We start from the raw sequence: 27706 nt of genomic DNA on the forward strand, positions 1-27706 counted from the left end.
ATCTGCTTCTCTTTGCCTTGTGATCTTTTATGGGCATCCAGTTGGCCTGTTGGCCTTCCTCACAGTTTTGTGCATCTGTGTGGGAGCTGGGCTAGGGGTAGGGTGCTCAACCATTTCTTACCTCCTCCCCTCTGTCACCTGGGGCCAAGTTATCATCATCTCTTGTCTGGGTGACAGCCTCCTAACTGGTTTCCCTGCCACCACTTGCACCCTTCATTCATCTGCTCCCCACACAGCTGCCAGAGGATCTGTTCAGAGTATACCTTGGTCCACACCACCCCCATTCTGAGCCCTCCTGTGTCTCCCCTCCCAGAGTATAGATGCAGAATGGACTTGTGCTCCTCACCGTGGACCAGGCCGTGTCACCCGGTCCCTGCCTGCCTCTCTTCCTCACTCACTCACTCCATTCCCAGCTGCTAATGGCCTCTGTGCTATTCCTCAAACACTCCAGGTAGGCTCCTGCCTCAGGGCCTTTGCACGTGCCTTTCACTCCTCCCAGCTATCCACATGGTTACTTTCTCTGCTTCATTCAGCTGTCAGCTCAATTGTTACCTCCTCAAAGCAGCTTCCCCTGATTCTCCTACCAGAATAGATCCCCTTTCTCTCCTGCCATCATCTGTCTTTCTACCTGGGTGTTTGTTTTGAGATGAAGTATCACTCTGTCGCCTAGGCTGGAATGCAGTGGCTCAATCTCAGCTCACTGCAACCTCCACCCCCTGGGTTCAAACAATTCTCATGCCTCAGCCTCCTGAGCAGCTGGGACTACAGGTGCATGCCACCATGCCTGGCTAATTTTTGTATTTTTAGTAGAGATGGGGTTTCGCCATGTTGGCCAGTGATCTGGCCTCAAGTGATCTGCCTGCCTCGGCCTCCCAAAGTGCTGGGATTACAGGCATGAGCCACCGTGCCTGGCCTCTGTTTTTTTCTTTTTTCCATAGCCTAATATATGTTCTCTCTTTCTTTTCTCCTCCCCTCCAACCCCTTCACCCACCTACTCATCCACCCCCCTGCCACACATTCATCCTTCATTCCTTCATCATTGTTCCATCCCCAGTCCCAAGCACAGTGCCTGTCACATAGTAGGTACTTCATCTATCTCAAGAACAGCAGTGGAGAGAATGTTGCTGCTGCTGCTGCTTTGAGGCATCGGTGAGCCCCGCTGTGTCTGGCCTCTCAGATGAACAGTGCCCTGGGAGTCCGGGTGATGGATGTGCTGGCGTAGGCGGCTCCTTGGTGGCTTTCCTGTGCTAAAGGAAGCAGAGGAAGGAAATGACAACCGTTCAGAAGGACCGGTTCAGTTCACTAGGACATGCCCAAGCTTCCCAGCCCCTCGTGTCTGTGGCCAACATGAGTTGGGCTCGCTTGAGGCCAACAGAAGTCGTGACTTGATGGAATAGGCACAAGTTAGTTTTATGATGATTAAGAAGGAAAAAAAGAAAACCTTATTTTTCACTTTCCTTTTTTAATCAAGAAGTATGCCGTGGGTGTTCCCTTGTGGTTTTTGAGTCAAAGAGAGTATTGTTTTTGAGCTCTGAGTTCCCCCGGGGGCTGCAGCTTTGCGTGTATCTAACTTTAACTTTGAACTAATGCTTTTAGGGCTCTGGCGGGATCGGGGGTCCCGGGTCCCTTTCTGAACAAGGCACCAGGCTTGTTTATTGTGTCCAAAGCGTGCCTCTCAGCTCTCACCCCATCTTCTTCCTGTTCTGAATCGCCCCCTCCCTGGCCAATCTGCCCCTCCTCTCAGCAGTTCCCCCTCACTCCTCCGTGAGCAAAGGAGGGGGACGGATCTGCTTTGGTGGAAGGCAGAGGCTGCAGAGGCTGGACTCAGTCGAACGTCCATCATGGGGGGAGGCATGGAATAAACCATGAGTACCCAAATGTGGCCTTGTTTGCAGGGATTAAACAAGGGTGGTCTGGGGCTGGACCAGGGGTTTCAGCCAAGTAATGTTGGGGTGAAAGATGCAGAAAAGTCTTGTGCAAAAATGGGATCATATTAAGTTCATGCATTGGGCCTAAAGCAACCCCCTGACTGTGTCTCTAGAGCGAGTTCTTACACATCCACGTGGACTCGTTCTCACGTGCATCTTCTTTTTGCATTTATCTTTTGGTGGATTGTTATTTTTCTTGCTGCGGGAGGGAGCAGAATGATTGGCCCAAGTGCACCTTGACTTTGGACCCGAAGTTGTTGAAGGTGTGAGGCAGACACGTTGCTGCGCTTGTCTTGGGCAGAGACAGAGCCTCGGAGGGTGCATGGTTGGGTAGAAGTTAGACTTTGGGAAGCTTGTTGGGACTTGTTAGGAACCTGGGTGCTAGTCCCAGCTTGTAGCCAAGCCCCTGTCCCCTCTCAGGGCCATGATGGGAGTGACATTTCTCAGTGTGGAGCTTTGCAGCATCGCTTGAAGCCCTCTGCAGAACCCCATTGAGCTGCTGAGAGTGGAGTGAATTCTAGCCCCCGCCACCCTGCCTGGGGCCTTCCAGGGCTGTCAAGGTAGTCAGGATAGGCAGCAATGCCCATTCAGTCAACAGACACTGAGTGTGAGCTGTGCACTCTGGATAGAGGGAGAAATGAGATCAATTCTTGCTTTCAGGGAGTGCCCAGTTGCTGGGAGAGACAGATGGGAAAATAATTGAGGTCACAAGGGGGTTGGTTGAACAAAGAGTAGCAGGAAAGATGGAGCCGGAAGACCTGGATTTGAATCCTGGTTCTGCCACTTATTGGCTTTGTGACTCCGGGCAAGTTATTTAACTTCTCTGTGCCTGTAAAGTGGGATGATGATAGTACCCCAAAAAGAGGTTACCATAAATACTGAAGCAGAGGGCCTAACAGTATGTGTCCAATTAGTGTTAGTGATTCTTTGTTTATAGAGATAAGAGCTATAATAGAGAGAAAAGGACTATAAAAGAAGGAGAAGGTAGTGAGGCTCTGGGTCACATGACTTACTTCGCCTCAGGGAATCTGGGGCAGCTTCCTGAGGAGGTGACATTTGAGTAGGGGGCGGGGGGTGGTTGCAGGATGTAAAGGAAAAATGGTCCAGTTTTCAGGAGTGTGCAGAGGTGAGGGAACCCTGTTTCTGATTGCTCAAGGCCTGAGCCTATCCACAGATGGCATTTGACACGCTCAGGGCTTTAAGCAGCAGCTGACACTAATTAACCACATTTACAAATTAGGAAATTTCTCATACCAAGTTGGATTTCTAACAATCAGAAGATCTGGCAACAGTGGCCGGCTTCCCGCGTGGCAAGTTGTGAACAGCTGCACCTCGGTCCTCCCTTTGGACTGGATCTTCCTCCCCCAGGGGGTCTCAGCACCACTAGGCCCAGTTCACACACCCACATTCCTCACCTGGCTCCTCTGGGCATCTCGTTGGTGACCCTGGGCGGGGGTTTGGAACCTGCTTTGGAAATGCTTAGAAAAATAAACCCAGATCTTGCTGACCTTCACGTCCAAGTGTTTGCTCAAGGTCTCTTTGTAATATAAAAAAGATGCTCCCGACTGGAAAGCTGGCCTTACCTTCCTACCTTAATATCCTCCTTCTAGGAAAAATGGGAGTCTGCTCTGATCCACAGATTTCCCACAGGGACAGAGGAGGGATGATTGAGGTGTGAGTTAGAGTCCCCTTCAGATGGCCTGGTGGCGTGTAGACCCAGCCAGTGCAGGGGGCGTGAGCTCTCTTACACCTGGGAGTGTGCATGTGGGTGCTTACTGTTGGCATCAAACACAGAAAGTGACAAAATTGAACTCCACAAATTTGTAAGAGGGAGTGACTCAATTTTCCTTGGTCCCGGCAAACTCCATGCTTGCTAAAAATGAGTGCTGTAGAATTTATTTGCCTTCTGTCAGCAAAGAAAACCCGGGTTCAGAACTGGATAAGACAGTTCCCCAGAGAGGAGAGACAATCTGTCTGTACTCACACAGCAACAAGCTCTGTCTTGGGCATTTACGATGGAATGTGTCCCCCTCACCCCTTTAAATTACGGAGAAGCTGTGTTCTCTTTGAGGTGAATATGCGGTCACACTCAAGTCTTTTCAAGAAAGGAGGCTTTCCAGCCATGTGTGGTGGCTCATGTCTATAATCCCAGCACTTTGGGAGGCTGAGGCGGAAGGATCACTTGAGCCCAGGAGTTCAAGACCAGCCTGGGCAACATGGTGAAATCCCGCCTCTACAAAATAAAAACCAAAAATTAGCTGGGCGTGGTGGCACGTGCCTGTTGTCCCAGCTACTCCAGAGGCTGAGGTGGGAGAATTGCTTGAGAACAGGAGGCGGAGGTTGCAGTGAGCTGAGATGGTGCCACTGCACTCCAGCCTGGGTGATGAGTGAGAGCCTGTCTAAAAAAAAAATAAAATGAAGTTTAAGGTCTGGCTGGGATTCTGGCTCCGCTGAGCTGGGTTGGGTCTTCCTTTGCTCCCACCTGGAGGCCATTGCAGTAGCACAATGCCCATGTTGGGACTGGGTGTCCACTTGGGGGCTGTGCTGGCCTCATTTCCAAGTGTGGATGACTAGCAGGAGGTGGACACACCCGCTGGCAGTCACGTTCAGGACAGTATGTGACCATCATCTTGGTAGTGGTGTTTCTCAGTGGACAGAGGACCTCAGAGCTTGAGCCCAGAGTTTTACCGGGGATTCAATAATCCTTAAGAAGTCAGAGTTGAGCTTTTTCCCTCTTATGACAAACTTCATTTCCTGTTTCATCAAAAAGTTCTTCCTGGCAAACTGTGGCTTCTCAGCCTGTCACCTCTCTGCCACGGGAGGTGAGAACCTCTCCCATGCTGTGAGATGACTGAGCCGCGGCCTTGTTTATGGAAGCCAAGTGCCAGTCCCTCAAGGCGCGTGGGTTCTCAGCCCTAGGATCCAGGATGGAGCTGTGTTCAGCTCTGGGCAAGGGTAGGATGCTGACTCTGTGGACAAAGACCCGAACATAGTAGTCACAGAAGAAAAGGGCCTTGGGGCCTTAAATAAAGGTGAGGTGGGGGGAGCCCCTCAAGAGCGAAGTGTGAGGGAATTACTGACGTGTGCCACATTTCCACTTGAAAGAAAATAAAAACAAAGAGGAAATAGGAGGAGCAGGTGTAGCAGAAAAGCCACCAGCCAGGGAAGCCGCCAGATTTGCTTTTGATTTCCAGCGACACCCGCCCTGCGCTGGACACCTTAGGCAGCTGACTTAGCCTCTCTGAGCAAACCCATGGAAGTGCAGTGCCTAGCGCCCACTCCATGTCGGGGAGGAGGGGAGCACTGGGGTCCTGTCCTTCCTCATGTCCATATTCAAAAGAGGACTCATAACCAAACAAAATAACGGTGACCGAGCTGCCTGAGATGGCTTGGAGGAAGGTCTGAAATGGGTGACGATGGTGGCGATGATGGTAACTGTTGACACTCACTGAGCACCCACTCTGTGCCAGGCACTGTCTCCATTATATTGTCTACTCTTTGCCACAGCTCATGGGGCATGGGGTGGGCATCTATTATTTTCCCCTTTGCAGAGGTGAGGGCTCAGAGGTGTGGCCAGCTTTCGGCAGCTCCAGCCAGTCTCGGATCTGAGACTTAGTTGGGTCTGAGAAGGCTGATGGTCAAGGGTGTCACGTTCTGGGCTGGCTCTTTGCTAAGTGTTTGATGCCCATCACAGTGGGGAGCAGCTCTCTGGGGACGTGGTGCTGAGGTTGCCACTGATGAGAGGACTGGACAGGGACCGAGCTGGTCTCAATGCGATGGACTCTGTTCCTGTCTCTCAGCATGCCCCACTTCTCAAGGAATAGGCCCAGTGGGGTTTCCCTGCGGTGACGTTGAACCAGTGTCTGCTGCATTCGAGAGGCCTCAGATGGAGCTGCTATCTGAGTCCAGGGCCCCGGTGAGTGAGACCCATAGTCAGGGTGGAAAGGTGCTCAAGTAATGAGAGGCTTTCTTTTACAGTAGATTCACTGTGTCGGCCTGGGACATTCCCTCTGTAAGTGGGAGGTGCCTAAAAGATCAAAATCATTTCTCTAGCATGTTGTCCATTTCACATCACTCAGTTGCCATGTGACGTCACTGATCCCCATTCTATGCCCATAACAGCCCCATGAGAAAACAACAAGAATTACAACAAGATGAAGGCCATCGTTTACTGAGCGCTTACTATGTGCCGGCACTGGTTCTAAGAGCTGTGCATGTACCAATTCATTGGGTCCTGGCAACTCTATGAAATGTACAAGCGCTTTTTTCTATGTGACACATGTGTCAAAGAGTCGGAGTGACCTGCCCAAGGTCCACAGCCAGCGACTTCAGCAGTTGGGACTTGAGCTTGGGTCTGCCGACTCCCTAGCCCCCAGTCTAAACTGTTGGACCCTGCTGCTCTGGAATCTTCTTCTCCTGGTTTCCTGATGGCAAAACTGGGACCCAGATGGTTCTGGTGGATTTGCAGATGCCACGTGGTTCACCAGAGGCCCAGGCTGGGAGGCACACGATCGCATCCTCCGGAGCCTCTGGCCCCAAGCTGCAAACTCCAATGCTGACGCTACAGTTCCGTGAGCCCGTGGATACGTCGCTGACCAAGGAACACAGGGCGACATGAAAGGAACACGCTCGGCCTTGACAGGCCCAGCCCCGGCCAGCACTCACTTGGAGGGAGTTGAAAGGAAAACTGCGATAAGGGGCTGCTTTATCACGCCTCTTGACAGGCCGGGCTTCCTCCCTTCTGTGGCGTGAGCCTTAAACCTCTTCCAAGTCGCCTGGCATGGAGCCCCGGCCGCCTCCTGCTCCCCCAAGGGCTGGAGCGGGGAGCCCATTAGCCAGTGGGAATGGGAGCGGGCCTGGGCGGGCGGGTGCCAGCCCTTTGAAGCCGCGCAGAGGGCCCCGCACAGCCCCTTATCTTGGCTGGTGGTGTTCCTCGGCCGGAAAAGGGAAGCACAAAGAGGAAAAGCTTTCCTCTGTGGCTTTTGTGTTTGGTTCGCATTAAATGAGGCTGGGCGGGGTTTTTGTTGTTTGTTTTCCAACTTTTCAGCGAAAGGATGATGGATGACGCTTAGTGCGGCAGGCGCCCACTTCTCTGGGGGTGGCGTGCCCATGTCATGCCGCACTCACGCACACTCCTGCCCGTTGATTGCGCAGTCTCCTCTGTGTCTTTTCTAGAAGCCGGGGGGCTGCCCAGGTCGTCCTGAGAACAGCGGCGAGGTGCGGCAGGGCTCGGTGGTGCCAGCGGGTGGAGGCTGTGAATCCATTCACTCTGAGGCCCTGGCAGCCAGGGACCTCGTCTAGACAGGAAGATGTGTGTGATGGGATTTAAAGATGAGGCTCTCCTTCCTGCTGGGGCGAGAAGGCTCTGGGAGCCTTGGGGCAGAGGTGATTTGGTTTGTAGGATTTGCCCATTTCTGGGATGTGCAGGGATGCGGCTTTCTCCAGATCTAAGGGGAGCCTGGGCTGGTGAACAAGGGGTGTTCATGGCACTCCGGGGGCGTGGGGCAGGGGGTAAGTGCGTGCAGGCCAGACCATAGCAGGGTCCTCATAAGCTTTCACAGGGAGTAGGGCTGGGGCAAGGGGTGTGTGTGTGGGGGGGGTGGGGGTGGGGCTGTTCTCAACTAGCAGATATGAAAATCGATGGGAGAAGACAGTAAGAGATGGACAGACTGCAATCTGAGTAGATATGCATCTAAACAGATGCACACAGAGACCTATGGGTGCCCAGGAGTGTCCTGGAGCCAGTTTTCGTGGCCTCGTGAGAGCCGATTTTTAAAGTTCCATGAACTCTGTTATGTGTTGTTCTGACCTATGTGCCTGAGGTCATAGGCACCTGTGTATCTGCATGGCGGAGGTAGCATGTAATGGTGCCGCTGCACTTCTCCTCCCAGCTCCATATACAGTATCGTCACACCGGTAGCTGGAAATCAGCCACTGTGGGAGTGTTGACACCATGGAAATCGGCAAACACTGCGAAGCAAGCTTTCTGTCTTGGAGAACTGGTCGTTGAATATTTCCTGGTCTACCGTTGCATACCTCACAGGCACAGCACATGCAAACCCAGAGCAAGGAAGACAGACAGACGGGCTACCTGAACGAATGCCACTTTTTAGTTTTGGGAAAATACATTACATTTTTATACATTGGTTGATTTCCCTCTTCTTCTTTTTTTAACCTTGTCCATTTTATGCATGTGGAAGAATCACTCAGGGATAGGGCCATGGCTTCGCCAAGCTGCAGAAGGGGTCATTGGTGCAAAAAAAAGGTTAAAAATTTGTGGCCTGGAGCCAGGAGATGATTTTCTTTTTCTAGTCCTCTCTCTGAACACAGGACAGTTCTCCTAGCTTGTGGGCAGGCAGTGGTACTTTTTCTGTCCTGGTAAAGAGTCCTTAGCAGACCTCCTCGGGTCCTTTTGCAGAGGTTTGCTGAGCACCTCTTGTGTCTGAGCACTGACCTGGGTGGTTTTCTTAACCATCCCTTGATGATCTACTGGCTTTGGAGATGGTGGCTTCCTACCTTGGGGTGCCCCAAACCCAGTGCTCCAGCACCTCCTCTGCTGTACTTTGAATGCCAGTCCTGTGTTCTGCAAACTATGGTTCCCTGGGAAAGGAGTATGCTGATTAATGTTGTGTTACTTAGTCAGCATTTTTAACATTTATAATTATTTAAAAATTTTTTTTATGTTACCCAAGCTGGTCTCAAACTCTTGGGCTCAAACAACCTTCCTGTCTCAGTCTCCCAAGTAGCTGGGATTACAGGCATGTGCCACCGTGTGTAGCTGCTATAATTATTTTAATGGCACCTTTATTTCATTGTGTATTTAGGCACACATTTGATTTCCTGCTGGTGATCCTGGTTTCCTATTTATGGCAGCAACGTAAAGTTTCTTTCAAGATAAATTTCTGTAAGTAAAGATATGAATTTAAATTGTGGAGAGATTCAGTAACCAACAGTCCAGTAGAAGATCAGGAATAAGGCTGGAAAATGACTGAGGTTGGGGAACAGTGGTGTGGCCATTTGTGGCTGTGTATTCTTCCCTCTTTAGAGACTACAGGAACAGAAGATGGTATAGTTGTCAAGAGAATGGGTCTTGGAGGTAGACCTGCCGTGTTGGAATCCTGGCTTCTCTCTTCTTAGCTGCATGACCTTGAGCAAACTAATTTCTCTGAGCCTCAGTTCCCTCTTGTTTAAAATTATAATACCTCTCTCATAGCGTTGCAGTGAAGATTGATAGATATCATAGTGAAGATTGATAGATATCATACATCACAATGCCCCATATTTAGCAAGCACTCAATACATTATTATTAGCTGTCGTTGTTATTATGATTAATTATAGCATCTCCCTATTATCCAGTTTTCCCCAGCATGGCCCTTTTTGTGAATAGGCAGAACTTAACAAATATTTGTTGACTTGAATTGAATTTTAAATGTTTAGAAAGCTGCCAGGCCTGGCACCTTTTAACCAGGAAAAAGCAATTCGGAAACCAGACAGAAAGTAAGCAGCAATTTTATTTCTAGCGAGGACCATCGTCATTCCTGCTGTGTCAGACAGTCGTCTTTCCCCACTTCACCTCTTCTCTTGGGAATACCTTTCTAGACGTTCTTTTGGATTGTGAGTAAGAGGATGAGAACATTTGCAGACTGACTTGGGTGTCATTACTTGGTATGTTTCTGAGCAGTTGAATCATCTGACTCTTTGTACATGGCAGTTTCTTTCAGATTCTCTTTTGGCACTGGCTTTTCAGAGAAATCATTGTTTTTGAGCCTTCGTAAAGCAGGCTGGTGCACATATCCATGTGCCGTTTGTACCTTGAGTTTGTTTAACTAGAAGCCACCTAGACATGGTTGTCTTACTGTCTTTGCAATGCAGTTGAGAAGAAGTTGAATGAAGGAATGGGGGACTTGATGTGATGCTGATGGGCTGTTGAGTCCTTCAGTTAGATTTAGGTTTAATTACCTCTAACAGAAAACCCCAAATAACATCTGCTTCTCATCTAAGAATGTAGAAAATCTAGAGATGGGTAGTCCAAAGTGCTATGAAGTCATTAGGAATCCAGGTTCCTTCTTACCTCCTGTTCAACTCCAGGTCACCTCATGGTTCAAAATGATTGCTGGGGCTGCAGCTACCACCTCTATACTCCAAGCACTGGAATTCCAAGGAGGGAGGGAGACAGGGCCAAAGGGGCCCCCTCACCATCTTGGTGAACTTCCTCTCAGGAACTCTTCTGCAAGTCATCTGCACACTTCTTTTTTTTTTTTTTTTTTGAGACAGAGTCTCACTCTGTTGCCTAGGCTAGAGTGCAGTGGCACGATCTTGTCTCACTGCAACCTCTGCCTCCCGGGTTCAAGCGATTTTCCTGCCTCAGCCTCCTGAGTAGCTGGGATTACAGGCACCCGCCACCATGCCTGGCTAATTTTTGTATATTTAGTAGAGATGGGGGTTTCGCCATGTTGGCCAGGCTGGTCTTGAACTCCTGACCTCAAGTGATCTGCCTGCCTTGGCCCCCCAAAGTGCTGGGATTACAGGCGTGAGCCACCGTGCCCAGCTTGAACGTAATTCTTTATGCACCGGGAAGTCATGGGGAGATTTTAAGTAGGGAAGTGATAGGATCTCATTTGCTTTTAAAAGATCCCTCTGGCTGCTTGTGGAGAGTCTATTCAGGATGGGGACAAGGGACAAGGCAGAGATTAGTGAGAGGCTAGATGCAGGGGTCCAGGTGAGAGATGGCAGTGCTGGGACCCAGGGAGGTTGATGAGAACGTGAAAAGTGGAAGGATCTGGGGTGTTTCTTGAAGGTCCTGTTGACTACACTTTCTGATGGACAAGGGATAGGGTTTCAGTGCAGGTTTTCTGTTTCCCGTCCTCATAAATGTTAGCTTAATTTAAGAATGTTTCTCAGTAGGAGTGATTTCGTGTCCCAGGGGACATTTAGCAACGTCCAGAGACTTTTTTGTGCATCACAGTTGGGAAAAGGGTGGCTGCTGGCACCTACTGGGTAGAGTCCAGTGATGCTGACAAACACCCTACAGTGCCCGGGGCAGCCCCTGACAAGAAAGACTTATTTGGCCTCCAAATCAATAGTCCACACTGGCCAATAGTGCGAAGGTTGAGAAATCCTGATTTACTAGTTTCTTACCCCAATGTCTTAAATTGTGGGATTATGATAATCCCACATGTGTTACCATCCATCCAGAGAAGCACCCGATTCTTCACCAAAGGCGTGTGTATTAATAATCCTGAAGGACAGCCTTCAGCTTAATCTTCTTCCCTGAGAGGCACTTTGCTGCATGAATGACTAAACGGAGGAGTGAATGAACTTGGGAACGGCCCCGATGAAGAGGTGAGTCAGACTGGCTCAGCCCACAGGCTTCCATCATGTTTATGGAAGCCAGGCCCCATACGCTCCACACAAGAACGGGCCCCTTGTTCCTGAATGATGCGTTTTGTTGATCTGCCAGTGGGTCCCGCCTCTCCCCAGGTCACCGACAGAGCCCGTCTCAGCGCCGTCTCGCCGTGCTGAGTCTAAGAGTTATGCAGAGAGCCCTCCAAAAACCCACCCTTTGAAATGAAAGAAACTGGATCTTAAAATCCCAAAATAGAGTGTGGAAAGGTACACATCACGTCTGCCTTCTCCTTTTTTTTTCTCCCCCTTGTGGCAAAAGTGACTCAGAATTTTTGGTCTGAATCCAGAGAGACCTGCACAGTCTTTGGTGTGGGGGCGGAGGTGTCATTCGATTGGGAATAACTCACCTTTTTTATGCTGTGGCTGGCTCGGCCGGCTATCCTGCATTTCCTCAGCCCAGCTTTTGCCTCTTCACCATTTTGGGGTTCTTTTTCAGCTGCGGCTGTAGTGAAAGAGGAAAGGCCAGAGCTTATGGCTCATCCAGATGTCTCTGGTGGAACATTTTTGTGAAGCTGAACTGTAGTTTCCTGGGAATGTTTTTGTTGTTTAATTTAATTTAATTTTAAGTTCCGGGATATATGTGCCGGCAGCAGAGGTTTGTTCCATAGGTAAACGTGTGCCATGGTGGTTTGCTGCACGTATCAACCCATCACCTAGGTATTAAGCCCTGCGTGCATTAGCTATTTATCCAGATAGTCTCTCTCCCCTGGCTCCCGCAGAGGAATGTCTTATCAATGTGTTCGGAAGCGGCTGCCATCAGGACTGGTGCTATAGCCTCCCATCCCAGCATCCCTGGGGCATTCATACACTGCCATGCTGGGCACGGTCAGGGCCAGATGCTTGCACGGGGTTTCTGCAAGCTCCATTCCCAGTTGCTGTCTCTTGGGGATCCCCTGCTTCTCCCAGAGCCCAGGCCTCTGCAGATAGTAGATACCTCATTTCCTAATATCAGGTCAGTGTCCTGAGTGAGAAACTCCAGGAGAAGTGTTTCTGAAGGATGCTTTCCCCTTTGTTGTCTGGTCTTCGGGTAAACACTTGGCAGCAGGGAAAACTGCACGTGCCTCACTTTTTGCTCACCATCTCCATGAGCTGCCAGGCTGCTGTGCTTTCAACTCAATCTTAAGATTGTAAACTTCATTTTTCCAGCCCAAGTTAGTCTGCTCTTCTAACTTTCAGTGTAATTAGCCTGGTATAATATGTCTCTTTCATGGTGAGACACATTCCTGCAGACTGGCTCGAATGGTAGTGAGCTTAGGCAGACTCCAAACGTAGGGATTCTGTTCCAGACATGAATGAGCCTCCTTTCTGAGAGTCGCTGGAGAATGAATCACTCGGCAATATGTGGATCCACGTAGGAACCTGAGAATCAATCTATTCATTTATTTATTCAGCAAATATTTATTGAACATCTACTGTATGCCAAATACTGTTGGAGGTGCTGAGGCATGGTGATGGACAAGCTCACATTCTAGTGGGGCAGGGGGTGGGAACAGGCAATAAGCAAACACATAAGGTAACACTTAGCACAGTCAGGAAGGAAATAAACAGGAAGATGTGGTGGAGTGATGCTAGGGGAGCTCTCTTTCCGCCAGGCTACCCAGGGAGGGCCCTGCATTTAGACTGAGACCTGAAGGATCAGGAGGAACCAGCTGTGGGAAGACCCAGGGGAAGAATGTTCTAGGCCAAGGGCATAGCATCTGCAAAGACCCTGTGGCAGAAACAAACGTGGCCTGTTCCAGGAGCAGCAAGGAGGCCCCTGTGGCTGGACTGGAGTTGGGGAGATGAAGCTGGTGATGTGGGCGGGGGTCTGATCGTGCAGAGTTTTGTCGGCTGCGATGGGCAGTTTGGATTTTCTTCTTCTTTTTTTTTTTTTTTTTTTTTTTTTGAGGCAGAGTCTTGCTCTGTCACCCAGGCTGGAGTGCAGTGGCACAATCTTGGCTCACTGCAACCTCCGCCTCCCGGGTTCAAGCAATTCTTGTGTCTCAGTCCTGAGTAGCTGGGACTACAGGTGCAAGCCACCATGCTCGGGTAATTTTTGTATTGGTAGTAGAGACGGGGTTTCACCATGTTGGCCAGACTGGTCTTGAGCTCCTGGCCTCAAAGAATCCACCCTTCTTGGCCTGGATTTTATTCTCAATGTACCTGAAGATCATTACATGTTAGCACTGAAAGACAACCTTCAAGATGATTTCTTCCAAGAACTGATACCAGAAAAGAGGCCCTTAATTGCCACAAGTCACCCAGCCATAGATGAAAAAATATGAATGAAAGTTAACATTGATTGCTTGTGACATGCTTTGTACATAGCCTGCTTGATCCTGCCAACAGCCTGGTGAGGTGTGCAGGGTCAGGAGCCCCATTTACAGATGATGAAACTGAGGCCTGGAGATGTAAAGTAACTTTCCTGCCATGACACATTAAGTGCTGATGCCAGGATGTAAACCCAGGTGGTTGGACTCCAGGGCTCAGACTCTTGATCTCAATGTTACACTGGTTCTACACAAGAGGAATACGGACAGAAGATGTGAAAAGCACTTGTATGGCTTCTTAAAAAAATAATCAACAAGAAAAAGCCCAACTTCAAAGATCAACTTGAAGAAGGCTTGCATATTTTAATCCCATACTTCCAGACCCAGCTCCTATATGATGGTGGGGATGGGAGTGCTGATAGGGAGCCCATGGCTGGGTTGACATGTCCGTCCAGGGGACCAGAAGCTGGAAGTTGAGAGTGGAGAGGGGCAGGTGAGAGCAGAGGAGGGAAGGTTCATGCCTCCAGCCCCCAAAGGAAGAGACAAAATGATCCAGGTTTTTTATTCAAAGACCCCATGGGGGACCGTGAGTAGAGGGGGCTGGGGTGCAGCATTTGGTCCTGAGTCCTGTTAGGCTAATGTGCTTTGCCTCTGATCTCTCCACGCTGGTTTCTAGGGCTTCCTCAGGGTTTCAAATGTGGACATGGTAATTGGAAACAAATCTAGCATGTTTCAGGCCATCAAGTCTCTCTTGAGTGAGCATGCTTGCTATGTGGTAGATATGTCTGTTTTTAATTTTCAGTGATGTGAGAAATATAGAATGACTTGATTCTTAATTTAGAACACTGAGAGAGCCTGACTTGTTTGGTTTTCAAGCCTGTCCAGAATGTCTAATTCTCTTTTTATGGTTCCCTGTGTAATTTCAAAATGTGCCACTATCAGCAGGACAGCTGATCACAGTGGCCTCCTGCTGGACTGAAGACACATCCAGCCAGTGGGATCCCAGCTGGGTCAGAAAGCAGGCGCAGGGCTCCTTCTTCATCATACCTGGAGATGCTGTCACCTCTGTTTGGAACAGGGCAGCCCAGGTACCAGTTGTCCAACCAGCTGAGTCGGGCCCACACCGAGCAGGATAAGGCTCTGTGACACAATGGTCTCTGTGGGCCGGGAGGATTATTGCCCAAGCTGGAGAGAAGCCGGTGTGGGCGTGTAACAGCTCTTTGTCATGGGAGAGGGGTAGATCTGGGGAGACTGCAGCTGCTCCGGCCCCTCCCATGATGTCACAGACTTTTCCTTCTAGCCTTGCTCACTCGTTGGACACCTGCGTGGTGCTCTAGGCATTGAGGCTGCACCATGAACAGGAAAGATGGGGTGCTGCCCCCAGGGGACTGACATTCTAGTGGGGAGGCAGCAAAGAACAAATAACTATCACGTGTGGGGTCAGGTGGAGGGAAGCGTCAGGTGGATGATGCAACTTAAGGCAGGGTGTGTGGAGGGAGAGTGGGAAGGGCGTGGGGTGTCACATTGGGGTGCGGCTGTCTGGGAAGGCTTCTCTGATGAGAGGTCACCTGAGGACAGGTTTGAATGAAGAGTGGGGTGAGCCCTGAGGGTCATGAGGGGAGAGCATTTCAAGCTGAGGGCATGATAAGTGTTGGGATGCAGGGACGGGCACATGCCTGGTGGGTGCCTGGCTCTCTTGAGGGTGACAAGGCCAGTGTGGCTGTCATGGGGGGCAGCAGGGAGGGAAGAAGGATGGGTGGGAGATGGAGAAGCAGGGCCAGATCATATGGGATCTTCTGAGTCATGGTAAGGACTCGGGCTTTTTGATGCAAGGAAGATGTTTGCTGTTGGGAAGATTTTAGCAGAGGTGGCATAAGCTCTAACCTACCATTTTAAGGATCTTTCTAGCTGGATTGCTATGTGAAGAAGACTGTGTGTAGGTGGACGGAGAGGGGTGGGCAAGGAGACTGGGTCCCCTCTTTAACCAGAGCACTAGAGTGGAAATGATGGGAGGAGTCACAGGTGGCAAATTTGAGTGGGATTTAGGGAATGAAATTGACGGGGCTTTGAGATGGATCTAATATGGGATGGAGGCAGAGAGAGGTACCAAGAATTAGGGTTTTTATTGAAGTGATTAACACACAGTCATGGCTTGTTGGAATGGGTGAGAGTCAAGTCATGGATGAAGTGTGCCTGGTCTGCTTGTGTGTGTGTCTGTGTGGGGGGGGAGGGGTGGAAGGGGGGGTTAGGATGCCAGGTACGTGCTGCAACTTTTGCACCCCAAAATAAATACTGAATTGGGATCCATGTGTGTTTGTAAAAAATTTTCTCCCCACGTGCTGCATGGCCATGGGGAATTGCAGTCCTCTTCCCTGGCACCCTCCCGCTCAGCCTTCTCCCCCACCCTGAGCTTTTTCTTTCTTTCAGAGTGAAATCTTTGAGGATGATAGCAATTTCCTAATATTTCAAATTCAACAAAAATGCTACTTAACATCATTAATGTTTTATTTTAGTAAAATTCAAAACAGTTTGGCCCGTTGCCATTTTGAAAATCAGTCTCACATTTTGGATTGGAATCGTCCAACTAAGAGTATTTTAAAAGCCCTGAGTAGAGTTGATAGCAGAGTCGTTTTCTGAGACGTGCCACTTGCAAGGGTTCTTATTGCGGTGTTTGTAATGGGGGAAAGTTGGGAACCATCTAAATGCGCAACTGGCTGCAGGGATCCACAGGCAGAACGGGCAGGCAAGGGCTGGGGCCGGAGTGCGGGAAGAGAGGCACCAGGGGGCCAAATGTAGAGTGGGACTCACTCTCAGGTGCCCACCTTGCATTTGCTGGACCTTGATAGTGAATGCCCCCTCAGATCGTGTGTCCTGGGGACCTCACTGGCCTTGGGCTAGTCCGAACCCTGGGATATGCCATGTAGTTCTTTGAGATTCTCATAAAGCAAGATTCAATGACAAGAACACATGACCGTCTTAGTCAATGGAGACAATACATAAACTTGAATGCCAATATGTTGATCTATAGGCCTGGAAGAAAAGTCCGAAAGGGTAGATAACTCCAGTTAGGGGGAGAAGCTTTAATGATCTCTTGTACAGAATGGTGACTATAGTAAATAATCATTGTCTGTATTTCAAAATTGCTAAGAGTAGATCTGAAATGTTTTTACCACCAAACGATAAGTATGTGAGGTGATAGAGATGTTAATTAGCTTGATTTAATCATTCTGCAATGTAAATACATATTAAAGCATCACACATTGTACCCCATAAATATATAAAATTGTTATTTGTCAATTAAGAGGAAAAATAAAATGAGTAATAAAACTGTTTGGAATGAAAGAAAAGTTTGGAAGGATGTACACTCAAATGCTTACTTATTTTCAAGGGGTATTCTCTTTGTAATTTATCTTGTCTATTTTTTCCTGCAATGAGTGAACTCTTAGTACTTTACACCAAAAAAAAAAGGAACAGCAAGAATCAACAGATATTGATGCCTTTTTATCTTTGTGTCAGGACAGTTAAGTTGCTACTAAGAATAGGCAGATCTTGAATTTGGTGGCAGGTAGGGGGTGAATCTGAACAGCTTTCTCTTTGATGCTGAGGGTCTTTGACATGTGGAGGCCATGTTTGTGCATCTCTGGGTTCTTATTGCTGAGCTGGTGGGGTGGATTTGCCTGTCTTAAAATGCATAGGCCAGACTTAGGGGGCTGGGGGTGGGGGGATTTTGCCTTTTTCTGAATCAGGAATCAGCCATACAACAGAAGAAACAAACAGGGCCAATGGAGGCTGTTGCCACCTGATCACTTATGACCTGTAGGATAGTGAGCAAGTTACTTAACCTGGTTGAGCCTCACTGTTCTCATCTAAAAATGGGATAACACTGCTCTTCTCTGAGCATTGTTGTGGAGATTACATTAGCTATGTTTGCAAGCGATCCCAATACACTGTATAGAAAGGTCTTCGCCTATGGAGGGTGCAAAGTTTTCCTTGTGATGAGGTTGGATGGCGTCATTTATATAGCTAACTGTGGTAGGATGTCTAAATCACACATCATTCCTCAGATCTGGTTTTTCAAGTAGCTGAGCTGACAAGGGGACAGAGTGGATTATTAATAGAACGACGCCCCCAAGCCTGCAGTTGGCTTCTTGGGTCCCTTTGATGGGAAAGTTGGTGGATGGAAGTCGCACCAAGCTGCAGCCTGGGCCCCCACCCCCACAGACGCCACAGACACTCCCCTCTCTTGCATTCAGCCCTTCATGGTGTGCACTAGAAGCACTGCTTCTTCCTGGAACCTTTTCAACCGCCTGGGAAATTACAAGAAGCAGAAAACTTTCGCTCTCACCTTGGCTGCAGGAAGTGGCGTTTCCTTTGCTTGGGAGGCCAGTGACGTGGAGCTCCTGTATTGCAGAATGTGTCTGCTGTGCCCGGAGTGTGATCCGGCTGGTCCAGGCCACCGAGAAGACCTCACCTTTGGAGAAGCCTGAAAAGGCCACCCCAAAGCCTTCTGACCGAGGTCTCCCGAAAATGGGGATGGTGGGGAGTTTGGAAACTGAAGGGCAGATCATGTCATCTCAAAACATCAAGTTCTATTTGCAAAACCCAAATCACTGAGTTTTTGGAGAAGCAAGTAAATGGCTATTTGTTCTTCTCATCAGACCTCCAGGGACCTGGCAAGGAAGGCTCTTCCAGAATGAGGCAGCTGAGCAGTTGGGATTCTGGGCACATTCTATACCTTTTGCAGGAGGGGAGGATGGAGGGCGGACGGGAAGTATTCCTTTCATGAAAGATGGCGAGGTTTCTTCACCTGGCCCCTCTTTTCTCTGACACTCCAAGTCAGCGACTGTTGAGCCAGCCCACTGAGAAGACTGGAATTAGTGCCCGGGCTTTCCCGTATGGGAGGCCTTCACGTTGATTCTCACTTTGTTCACATTCATTCTTCACCCTTCCATTCAGTTCTGTAATATCACCTCCCTGTTTCGATTTGCGTCATCCTCTGATGACAAGGAAAGTTCTCGTTTCATGGGTATCTACCGTGTGCTGTGCTTTGGTGCCCAACAAAGGTCACCTTATTTCGCCTTTCAGAAGAGGCCTGCAGGGTGGGTGGTGATGTCCCCCTTTTATCTGAGCATATGGAAACTCAGGGGTGGAGCGATTGCTCACAGTCACACAGCCATCGAGAAGCAGAGCTGGCATCGAAATTGAGATATGTCTGACCCAAAGTAAAAAAGTTTGTGCTTTCAGCTATACCACACTGCTTTCTGGTGTTACCCGGGAAGGCGGGGAAGGGACCCTCACCAGTGCCAGGTGGATTCTATCTGCTCACATTGTATGAGCCAGCCCAGCTCAACCCAGAGGCTGCTATTCAACTCAGAGAGGTCATTCTTGGCTTTCCTAAAGAGGTTTTTCTCTCAAGGAACTACCGTTTTTGTTTGTTTAGGTTGCTGTTTGTTTCTCTCCCTTCGTCTCCCTCTGTGCCCCTTCCTTTCTCCCTCCTTCCTCCCCCACTCTCTCTCCTATGCGGCAGGAAGCACATTCTATTTTTTTATTTTTTTTGAGACAGAGTCTTGCTTTGTCACCCAGGCTGGAGTGCAGTGGTGCAATATCGGCTCACTGCCACCTCCAACCCCCGGGTTCAAGTGATTCTCCTGCCTTGGTCCCCTGAGTAGCTGGGATTACAGGCACGTGCCACCACACCTGGCTAATTTTTATATTTTTCACAGAGACGGGGTTTCGCCATGTTGCCGAGGCTGGTCTTGAACTCCTGACGTCAAGTGATCTGCCCACCTCAGCCTCCCAAAGTGCTGGGATTACAGGCATGAGCCACCATGCCTGGCCCCAGGAAGCACATTCTTGATGTTGCACCTTAGCACTTGCTTATTTTCCCTTTGAGGACCTGCCCTTTCTGACCTGTAGTCAGAGAGCAGACTGGAATCCACCAGGCGCTGAGGACAGGGAGAGGGTGGCAGGGAAGCGGGTGGGTTCGGAGCCTGAGAGGCTGGAGTTTGGAGCCTGGCTCTGCCCTATGCTCACTGTGTTGACTGGGACAAGTTGCCTGACCTTAGCAGCCTCAGTTTCCTCACCTGTAAAATGTGGGTAGCAGTGAGCCCATCTTACATGGAATTGTTGTGAGATGTGTAAAACATCAAGTGTGGTGTGCGGCATGAGGGAAGCAGATGCTTTCACTGCTGCATTACTGTTTTTTGTTGGTTTATTTGTTTGAGACAGGGTCATGCTCTGCTACCCAGGCTGGAGTGTAGTGGCATGATTGTGGCTCACTGTAGCCTCAAACTCCTGGGCTCAACTGATCCTCTCGCTTCAGCCCCACAAAGCAGCTGAGACTACAGACGTGCGACACTATGCCTAGCTAATTTTTGCATTTTTTTGGTGGAGACAGCTCAGGCCATGTTGTCCACACTGGTCTTGAGCTTCTGGGCTCAAGAGATCCACCCACCTTGGCCTCCCAATGTGCTGGGATTACAAGCGTGAGCCATCATGCCTGGCGCTGCATTACTGTTGATGGTGACAGATTATTCAACAAATGTTCATTGACCATGCTAACAAAATAGCAAGGTTCCTACTGCTGTGAAACTCACGTTCAGGCAGGAGAGAGAAGTGTTCAGCAAATAACTAACTAAACAAGGAAATTTCAGATATTAATGAAGTAAATATTCCAGTGATGTGCTAGTAAATGCTTAACATCCAATTTTCCAGGAGTAAAAAGCCCTGATTTATAGCATTTGTCAGTTTTTGTGGTGTAAATATTCCCATGATGGCTGGAAATGTACATGCCAAAGTGACCAAAGTGGTGTCAACTGGCTCTTAAAATTCCTATAGGTTTAATGATTGGTTCTTGTAACGCCTAAAGAGCTGGCTTTAGCATTGAATGTATCTAATCTGGTTCAGGAAAAACCTGAAGATCTGAAACCCAGATGTGCTAGTGGAAGAGTATTCTAGGCGGAGAAAATGGCTTGTGCAAAGGCCCTGAGGTCAGAAAGACCTTGGTGTGTTCAGGGAACAGGAGGATGGCTGGTTGTTGGCAGGAGCCTAGTGGGGTGGTGGAGGAGAAGGCAGAGGCTGGGCTGTTGGAAGGCTCTTAGATTATCAAGCAGAGTTTGGATTTTATTCTAAGGCCACAGGAAGTCTTTGGAGGGTTGTAGGCAGGGGAGTATCCGGATCTGATTTGCATTTTTAAAAGATCATTGAGCTGTTCTGTGAAAGACCAGCCAGAGGTAAGCTAGGCAGTCAGTGCTGGTCACTCCAGTGAGGGTTGATGGTGGCTCGGGCAGGTGTGCCAACAAGAGAGGGGATGGAAATGGCCAGATTCACATGGAGCTGTAGGGACACGATAGATTTTATCTCCAAATGTTCCCTGCCTGTTTACCTTGAGTACATCCAGCAGGTGATTTCTGCTCTTCTGTCATTGAGGAGGAAACAGCTCCACATCATCAGGGCTCACCCTCCATTCTACTTTTCTTCTTGATACCAACTCTTGATAAATCCAGGAGAGGAGATGAGGAAATATATTTGTCTTGGGCTCAAATGCAAAGCAAAAACAACAAAAACAAAATCTCTTCTCAATGCTGCCCTTCTTTTGATTTTTGTTACTGAGTACAGTAGCTGTTCTTCAGATAAGGGGCTTCTGACTTGGATTTCCATCTTGGCCCAAGGCTGCCTGTCAGGTGTGTGTCAGACACTTATGTAAGTGTCTGGCAGATTATGAAAAAGGTGATCATCTAGCACAGTTCCACTCCCAGCCTCTCTGTTTGGTTTTTAGAAGGGGACATGAGCATGCCATCTTTCTAGACCGGCATTGTTCAATAAGACTTTCTGTGATGATGGAAACGTTCTTTGTCTGTGCTGTTTGTTCATTGTGGCTGCCACTAGCCACATGTGGCTTCTGAGCACTGAAATGTGGCTAGTGCACCTGAAAAACTGAATTTTCAATTTCACTTAATTTTAATTAATATATACATGTGGTTAGTGGCTCTTGCATTAGATAGCACAATTCTAGACCATATGTAATCATTCATCACCCTGCAACTTTGCCTTTTAGCAGGTGACTGGAGATCCTACCGAAGGATCTCCAGAGCAGAGTGGGCTCTTCGTGCATTGCCACTTGTAGTCCCACTCAATTAGTGGAGAAAGGAATAGAGGCACAGAAAGATTAAATGATTTGTCTAGTGTTTCTCCACTCAGTGACAAGACAGGAACACATCATCAAACTCTAGATCAATGTCCTTTTGTCTCTTGTTATTTTATATATATATATATATACACACACACACCCCACACACATATATGTATATATATGTGTGTGTATATATATATATATATTTTAAATATTTCACAGGTTTCTAGGAATCTATTCTTCCTATAACATGGCATATAAAGTCAAAGTCCTCTTTGATCACCTTCTCAATCTTGAGCTTCTTCTCCATTCACAGAGGTGATGATGTGGTCAGTTTGGAGCACATCCTTTCACACCTTTTTCTATTATAACTGGATGGATGGAAAACATTCTGCATTTTTTAAAGTTGTATCATGCTGTATGTATTTTTCTACACATTGCTTTTGCTTTTCAACAGTGTGTCCTAGATCTTTCTGGGTTGGTTCATAGACTTCTACCTTACTATTTTTTAAAGTGCTTCTTAGTGTATCATAGCCTAGGCATGTCCTATTAGTAGTCAGGCTATTGATGTAACTCATTGTTCATTATTCTGTTTGTTTTTGTAAACATTTTTGTACGTGTCTCCTGCATATACAATGTTTCTCTAGGGTGCATACCGGGAGGTGGAATTACTGGGTCAAAGAGTGTTTATTTATGTAGTTTTACTAAAGCTGTTGCTCTAATACTCTTTAAAATAGTTATACCAGTTTATATTGCTCTCATCTGCATAAAAGTGCCTGTTCCCCCACAATCTCCAAAATACTTGATATTATCAAATATCTACATGTGTGCCAATCTAACGGGTGAAAAGTGGTATCTCATGGCTGTCTAATTTGCATTTTTCTGTTTAGAAGTCAAACTGGTCATTTGTTTTCTCTGAATTTCCTGTTCAAATATCTTACTCACTTTTTTCTGTTGGATAGCCTTATTAATTCACTCATCAAATATGTACTAGAATGCCTACTATGTGCCAAGCATTATTCTAGGTGCTAGAGATTTGGTGGCAAATTAACCAGACAAACATCCCTGCTCTCAGAGAGGTGACAGTTTAGTTCTGGGAGAAAGACTTAGGCAAAATGAATCAAGAAAATATATAGTGTGTTGGACTGGATAAAAAGTAGGAGAGGGAGATAGGGAAAGCCATTGGGGTTAGGATTCAATTCTAAATAGATGGCCAGGGAATCTTTTACTTACTATAGGCATTCTTCATATATTCTACGTGCTAATCTTTTATGTGTTATATGTTGCACGTATTTTCTTTCAGTCTTTAACTTATCTTTTGACTTAGACTATGGCATTTTTGTCACACTCTTTTTTAAAGTTACACAATCAAACTTTGTTCATTGGAATATAGTCATATAAGAAGTGACAGTTCTACATGGACACAGGAAGGGGAACATCACACACTGGGGCCTGTTGTGGGGTGGGGGGAGGGGGAGGGATAGCATTAGGAGATATACCTAATGTTAAATGACGAGTTAATGGATGCAGCACACCAACATGGCACATGTATACATATGTAACTAACCTGCACGTTGTGCACATGTACCCTACAACTTAAAGTATATAAAAAAAAAAGAAGTGACAGTTCTTTCTTCTGATCTTCCCAGGCTATCACTATCAAGAGCTCTATGTTTGTCCTTTCAGTTTATTTGCAGTTAATTTCAATTATCCTCACTGCTATGCAACACTCCTTCCACCCTCAGTCATCAATTAAGCACAATTTCTGGCTGTTTCTCCATAAATGCAATTCTGACTTACTGTATTCTTTCTAGTGGCCACTTAATATTCAGTGTTAGAGGGGATCCCTGTGATTTATCCAAGCGTTACCGTCTTGCTGGATATCAAGGTTGTCTCCAGTTCTCCATTCTTCCAGATGCTGCAGAAATCCCGTACTCTCTCTGCTGCCCATGAGCTCTCTGGTCTTTTTTTGTCTATTGGATTAGAGCCACCACACCCCGCATCTTAATGATTTTGTTTTCTCCGCCACCAGCTCCATGGCTACATGGAAAACAAGCCTCTGGGACTTCAGATCTTCATTGGGACAGCTGATGAGAGGATCCTTAAGCCGCACGCCTTCTACCAGGTGCACCGAATCACGGGGAAAACTGTCACCACCACCAGCTATGAGAAGATTGTGGGCAACACCAAAGTCCTGGAGATCCCTCTGGAACCCAAAAACAACATGAGGGCAACGTAAGGGCTGGGAGCTGAGGGCGGCGGGTCTTCATGGAGAAGCGAGCCAGGGGCAGGTGGCAGGGATTTGGGAGAGGGGACTCTACGGAACTGATGGAGGCAGCTGTTGATGGCAGTTCTCAGTCTGTGATCCATCGACCCTTTGTGATTTCTGTTTTAAATGTTTCCATTTTAAAAGCATAATATGTAGGCCGGGCGTGGTGGCTCATGCCTGTAATCCTAGCGCTTTGGAAGGCTGAGGCGGGTGGATCACTTGAGATCAAGAATTCAAGACCAGCCTGGCCAGCATGGTGAAACCCCATCTCTATTAAACATACAAAAATTAGCTGGGTATGGTGGCAGGCACCTGTAATCCCAGATACTCTGGAGGCTGAGGCAGGAGAATTGCTTGAACTTGATGGGGGGAGGTTGCAGTGAGCCGAGCTTACACTACTGCACTCCAGCCTGAGTGACAGAGTAAGACTGTCTCAAAAAAAAAAAAAAAAAAAAAAGTATAATATGTCAGTATTTGCATGTGTCTTCGGAGGAAGAACCGTGAATCTTTGTATTATGTTGCATGGGATCAGGTTAAATTTACTTATATTTAAAAAATTAATTTGACCTAGAGAGATCATTAAGTAATGATGCAGAGAGGCCCAAATTCACAAAGCTAATATGCCTGTGGCTAAAATCTGGGAACCATTGCACATGTTTTGGGGTTAAAAAAACCTTTGGATGGGAAAATAAATTCAAACTTACAGAAATACTGCAAGAAGTGTACAAAGAACTCCTGAATCCTGCCCCCTCGGCTTTCCCAGGCATTAACATGCTTCACCTGTGCTCCAGCACTTTCTTTCCCACCTCTCCATTTTTTCCTGAACTGTTTGAGAGGTAGTTGCAGACTTTATGCCCCTTTACTTTTAAATACTTCAGGATGCATTTCCTAAGAGCAAGGATGCTCTCTTACACAATCACAGTACATTTATTCAATTCAAGAGATTTCACGTTGATTCACTACTCTTATCTATTGAATAGTCCACAATCAATATTCCCCAGTTACATAGAGTTTTTCAGATGTTTTTGAGAGTAGAAGAGTTGGCATGAAAAATCTCCCTAGAGAAGTAATTTTCACTGGGGAATTTCTCTAATTGCTTTTGTTAAGTATTTTTACCCCCATCTTGGTATACATTCCTGGCTGAAATGCTTATGTGAGTGTATTGCAGTTTCCCCCAGTGACTGGCTGTAGAATTATTTTGGCTGCCTACGGCAGTTTTGGGGGTGATCTTTCCTGCTCCTGAAGGTAGTTGGTGACAATGGGGTTCTTAACATCCTGGCAGCATCGACTGTGCGGGGATCTTGAAGCTTAGAAACGCCGACATTGAGCTGCGGAAAGGCGAGACGGACATTGGAAGAAAGAACACGCGGGTGAGGCTGGTTTTCCGAGTTCACATCCCAGAGTCCAGTGGCAGAATCGTCTCTTTACAGACTGCATCTAACCCCATCGAGTGCTGTAAGTTGGGCCCTGGGGCCCAGTCTTTCTTTGGAAAGCGTAGGGCACGTGGGCTTCCCCTGGGAGCAATGTATTCTAGGCGAGGTACCCGGGGTGGCCTGAGGGAATGTATGGGACCCACAGGGTTACACTGGCCTGAGATGACCAGAGGGGCCAGAGACAGAGCACATTACAGTGTTCTCTTGCTGCTTCTATTGACTTCTGGAAGGTTTTGTGGCCTCACAGGAAATTTAAAAATAATAGGGCCAATAAGTAGCCTAAAGCTTCCTTTAGAAGACGTGAAATGTGTAAATATCATTCTGGTCTCAAAGGATAGATGCATTTGGAGTGAGTTTGCTGTACGTGGTGCCCTTTTTTCTTCTCCTTCTTTATTCTTTCAATAATAATAACAAACCACAGCAGCTCTCACTCATTGAGCTTTGACTCTGCTGGTCACAGTGTTAAGTACTCAGCATGAATATTCACAGCAATCCCTGGCACTAGCTGGTGTCAGTGTGCCCATTTTACAGATGAGGAGGTAGAGTCACAAGGGGGTAAATTGTGCACACAACCAAAGAGTAGCAGGGTTGGGATTGGAACCGGGGCTTTTGCATGCGGGAGCCATGCCCTGTCCCCCACCCATAGCCCATCTCTGCATGTTGACTGAGGTCTATTTTGTATCCTGCACTATGCCAGGGGTTGGGGATCCATAGATGAGCAGGACACTTTCTCGTGGTGAGCTTACGGTCTGGAGAGGATAAGGACACCCAGACAGATGGTTGCATCGTTGCAGAAGATTTTCAGAATCTGACACGAAGTGACCAGGATCTGCCATTTGGAAGGACACTGAGCAGAAACCTGGCACATTTCTACCAGGTTTCAAAAGAATAAGTAGCTTTGAGCTCATTCTTACGTACTTTATACCTAAGTTTAAAGTCTACCTATATGTTAACACAGTTTTGTAGTTAATCTCTGCAATTAGATGTGACAACACTTATTATCTGCTCAGTGTTTGAAAGTTTAAAAGTTACTTTAGAAAGCATAAAGAAGAGGCCAGGTGCAGTGGCTCACACCTATAATCCTAGCACTTTGGTGGATCACTTGAGGTCAGGAGTTCAAGACCAGCCTGGCCAACTTGGTGAAACCCCATCTCTACTAAAAATACAAAATTAGCCGGGCGTGGTGGTGCGCGCCTGTAATTCCAACTACTTGGGAGGCTGAGGCAGGAGAATCACTTGAATCCGGAAGGTGGAGGTTGTGGTGAGCTGAGATCGCGCCAACGCACTCCAGCCTGGGCAACAGAGTGAGACCCTGTCTCAAAAAAAAAAAAAAAAAAAAGCGTAAAGAAGAAGAAAATAAGCATTGTTCCAGAAACAAAAACTGTTTCTATTATTTTAAAGTCTCTTTCTTCTAAGAACATTTGGTTTTATGCTGTTTTAATCATGTTCCATATTAAATTATGGTTCAGGATTTTTTTTTCCTTTTTGCTGGACATTTTACCATAACTAGGTGTCACAATATCAACTTCCTACAGAGGCCAGGAAGGTTGTGAAAATGAATGGGGTAGGTTGGGTGGCAGACATCAGGGAATAGTGGAGATTGGGGACATTCGCTACCTAAATGTGCTGCTGCTACTCAACTGCAGCCAATATTTCCACGTGGGAATATAGACTCAATGTGATCAAATAATTTGGTTGTTTTATTTTATTAAGAAGGAGTCTCACTCTCTGATCCAGGCTGGAGTGCCGTGGCGCGATCTCCGCTCACTGCAACTTCTACCTCCCAGGTTCAAGTGATTCTCCTGCCTCAGCCCTCCAAGTAACTGGGATTACAGGCACCCACTACCATGCCTGGCTAATTGTTTGTATTTTTTAGTAGAGACATGGTTTCGCCATGTTGGCCAGGCTGGTCTCGAACTCCTGACCTCAGATGATCCACCTACCTCAGCCTCCCAAAGTGCTGGGATCACAGGCGTGAGCCACCACACCTGGCCTATTTTATTTTAAGTTCCAGGGTACATGTGTAGGACGTGCAGGTTTGTTACACAGGTAAACTTGTGCCAGCGTACTTTGCTGCATCTATCAACTGGCGCTGGAAATCTTCTGGTTTTTAAAAATAAACCAAAAAATATCCTGATTTTAAAAAATGGTAAAAAAATCAAAATGCTCTGTGGTCAGAAAATATCTACAGATAGCTTCTGTTAATAAGAGATAGTCTTAAGACTAACATGCAAAGGGAAAGCGTATTTTCTGCAGAAGAGGTTGGGAAAGCCTAGCCTTCATGGTGAAA

At 47.5% G+C, this 27706-nt stretch overlaps 1 protein-coding gene across 2 annotated transcripts in view; it reads left to right on the forward strand.

Annotated features, from left to right (window-relative positions):
* NFATC2 (nuclear factor of activated T cells 2) overlaps positions 1–27706 on the forward strand; it is a 157152-nt gene that overhangs the window by 45912 nt on the left and 83534 nt on the right. For both annotated transcript variants that reach the window (XM_032142459.2, XM_032142460.2), the window contains exons 4-5: positions 23747–23949; positions 25266–25438. In XM_032142459.2, coding sequence (XP_031998350.1) covers positions 23747–23949; positions 25266–25438 — 376 coding nt within the window. The remainder of the gene's footprint in view (positions 1–23746; positions 23950–25265; positions 25439–27706) is intronic.

The sequence above is a fragment of the Hylobates moloch genome, unplaced genomic scaffold (assembly GCF_009828535.3).
Source record: "Hylobates moloch isolate HMO894 unplaced genomic scaffold, HMol_V3 SCAFFOLD_21, whole genome shotgun sequence".
NCBI classification, from domain to species: Eukaryota; Metazoa; Chordata; class Mammalia; order Primates; family Hylobatidae; genus Hylobates; species Hylobates moloch.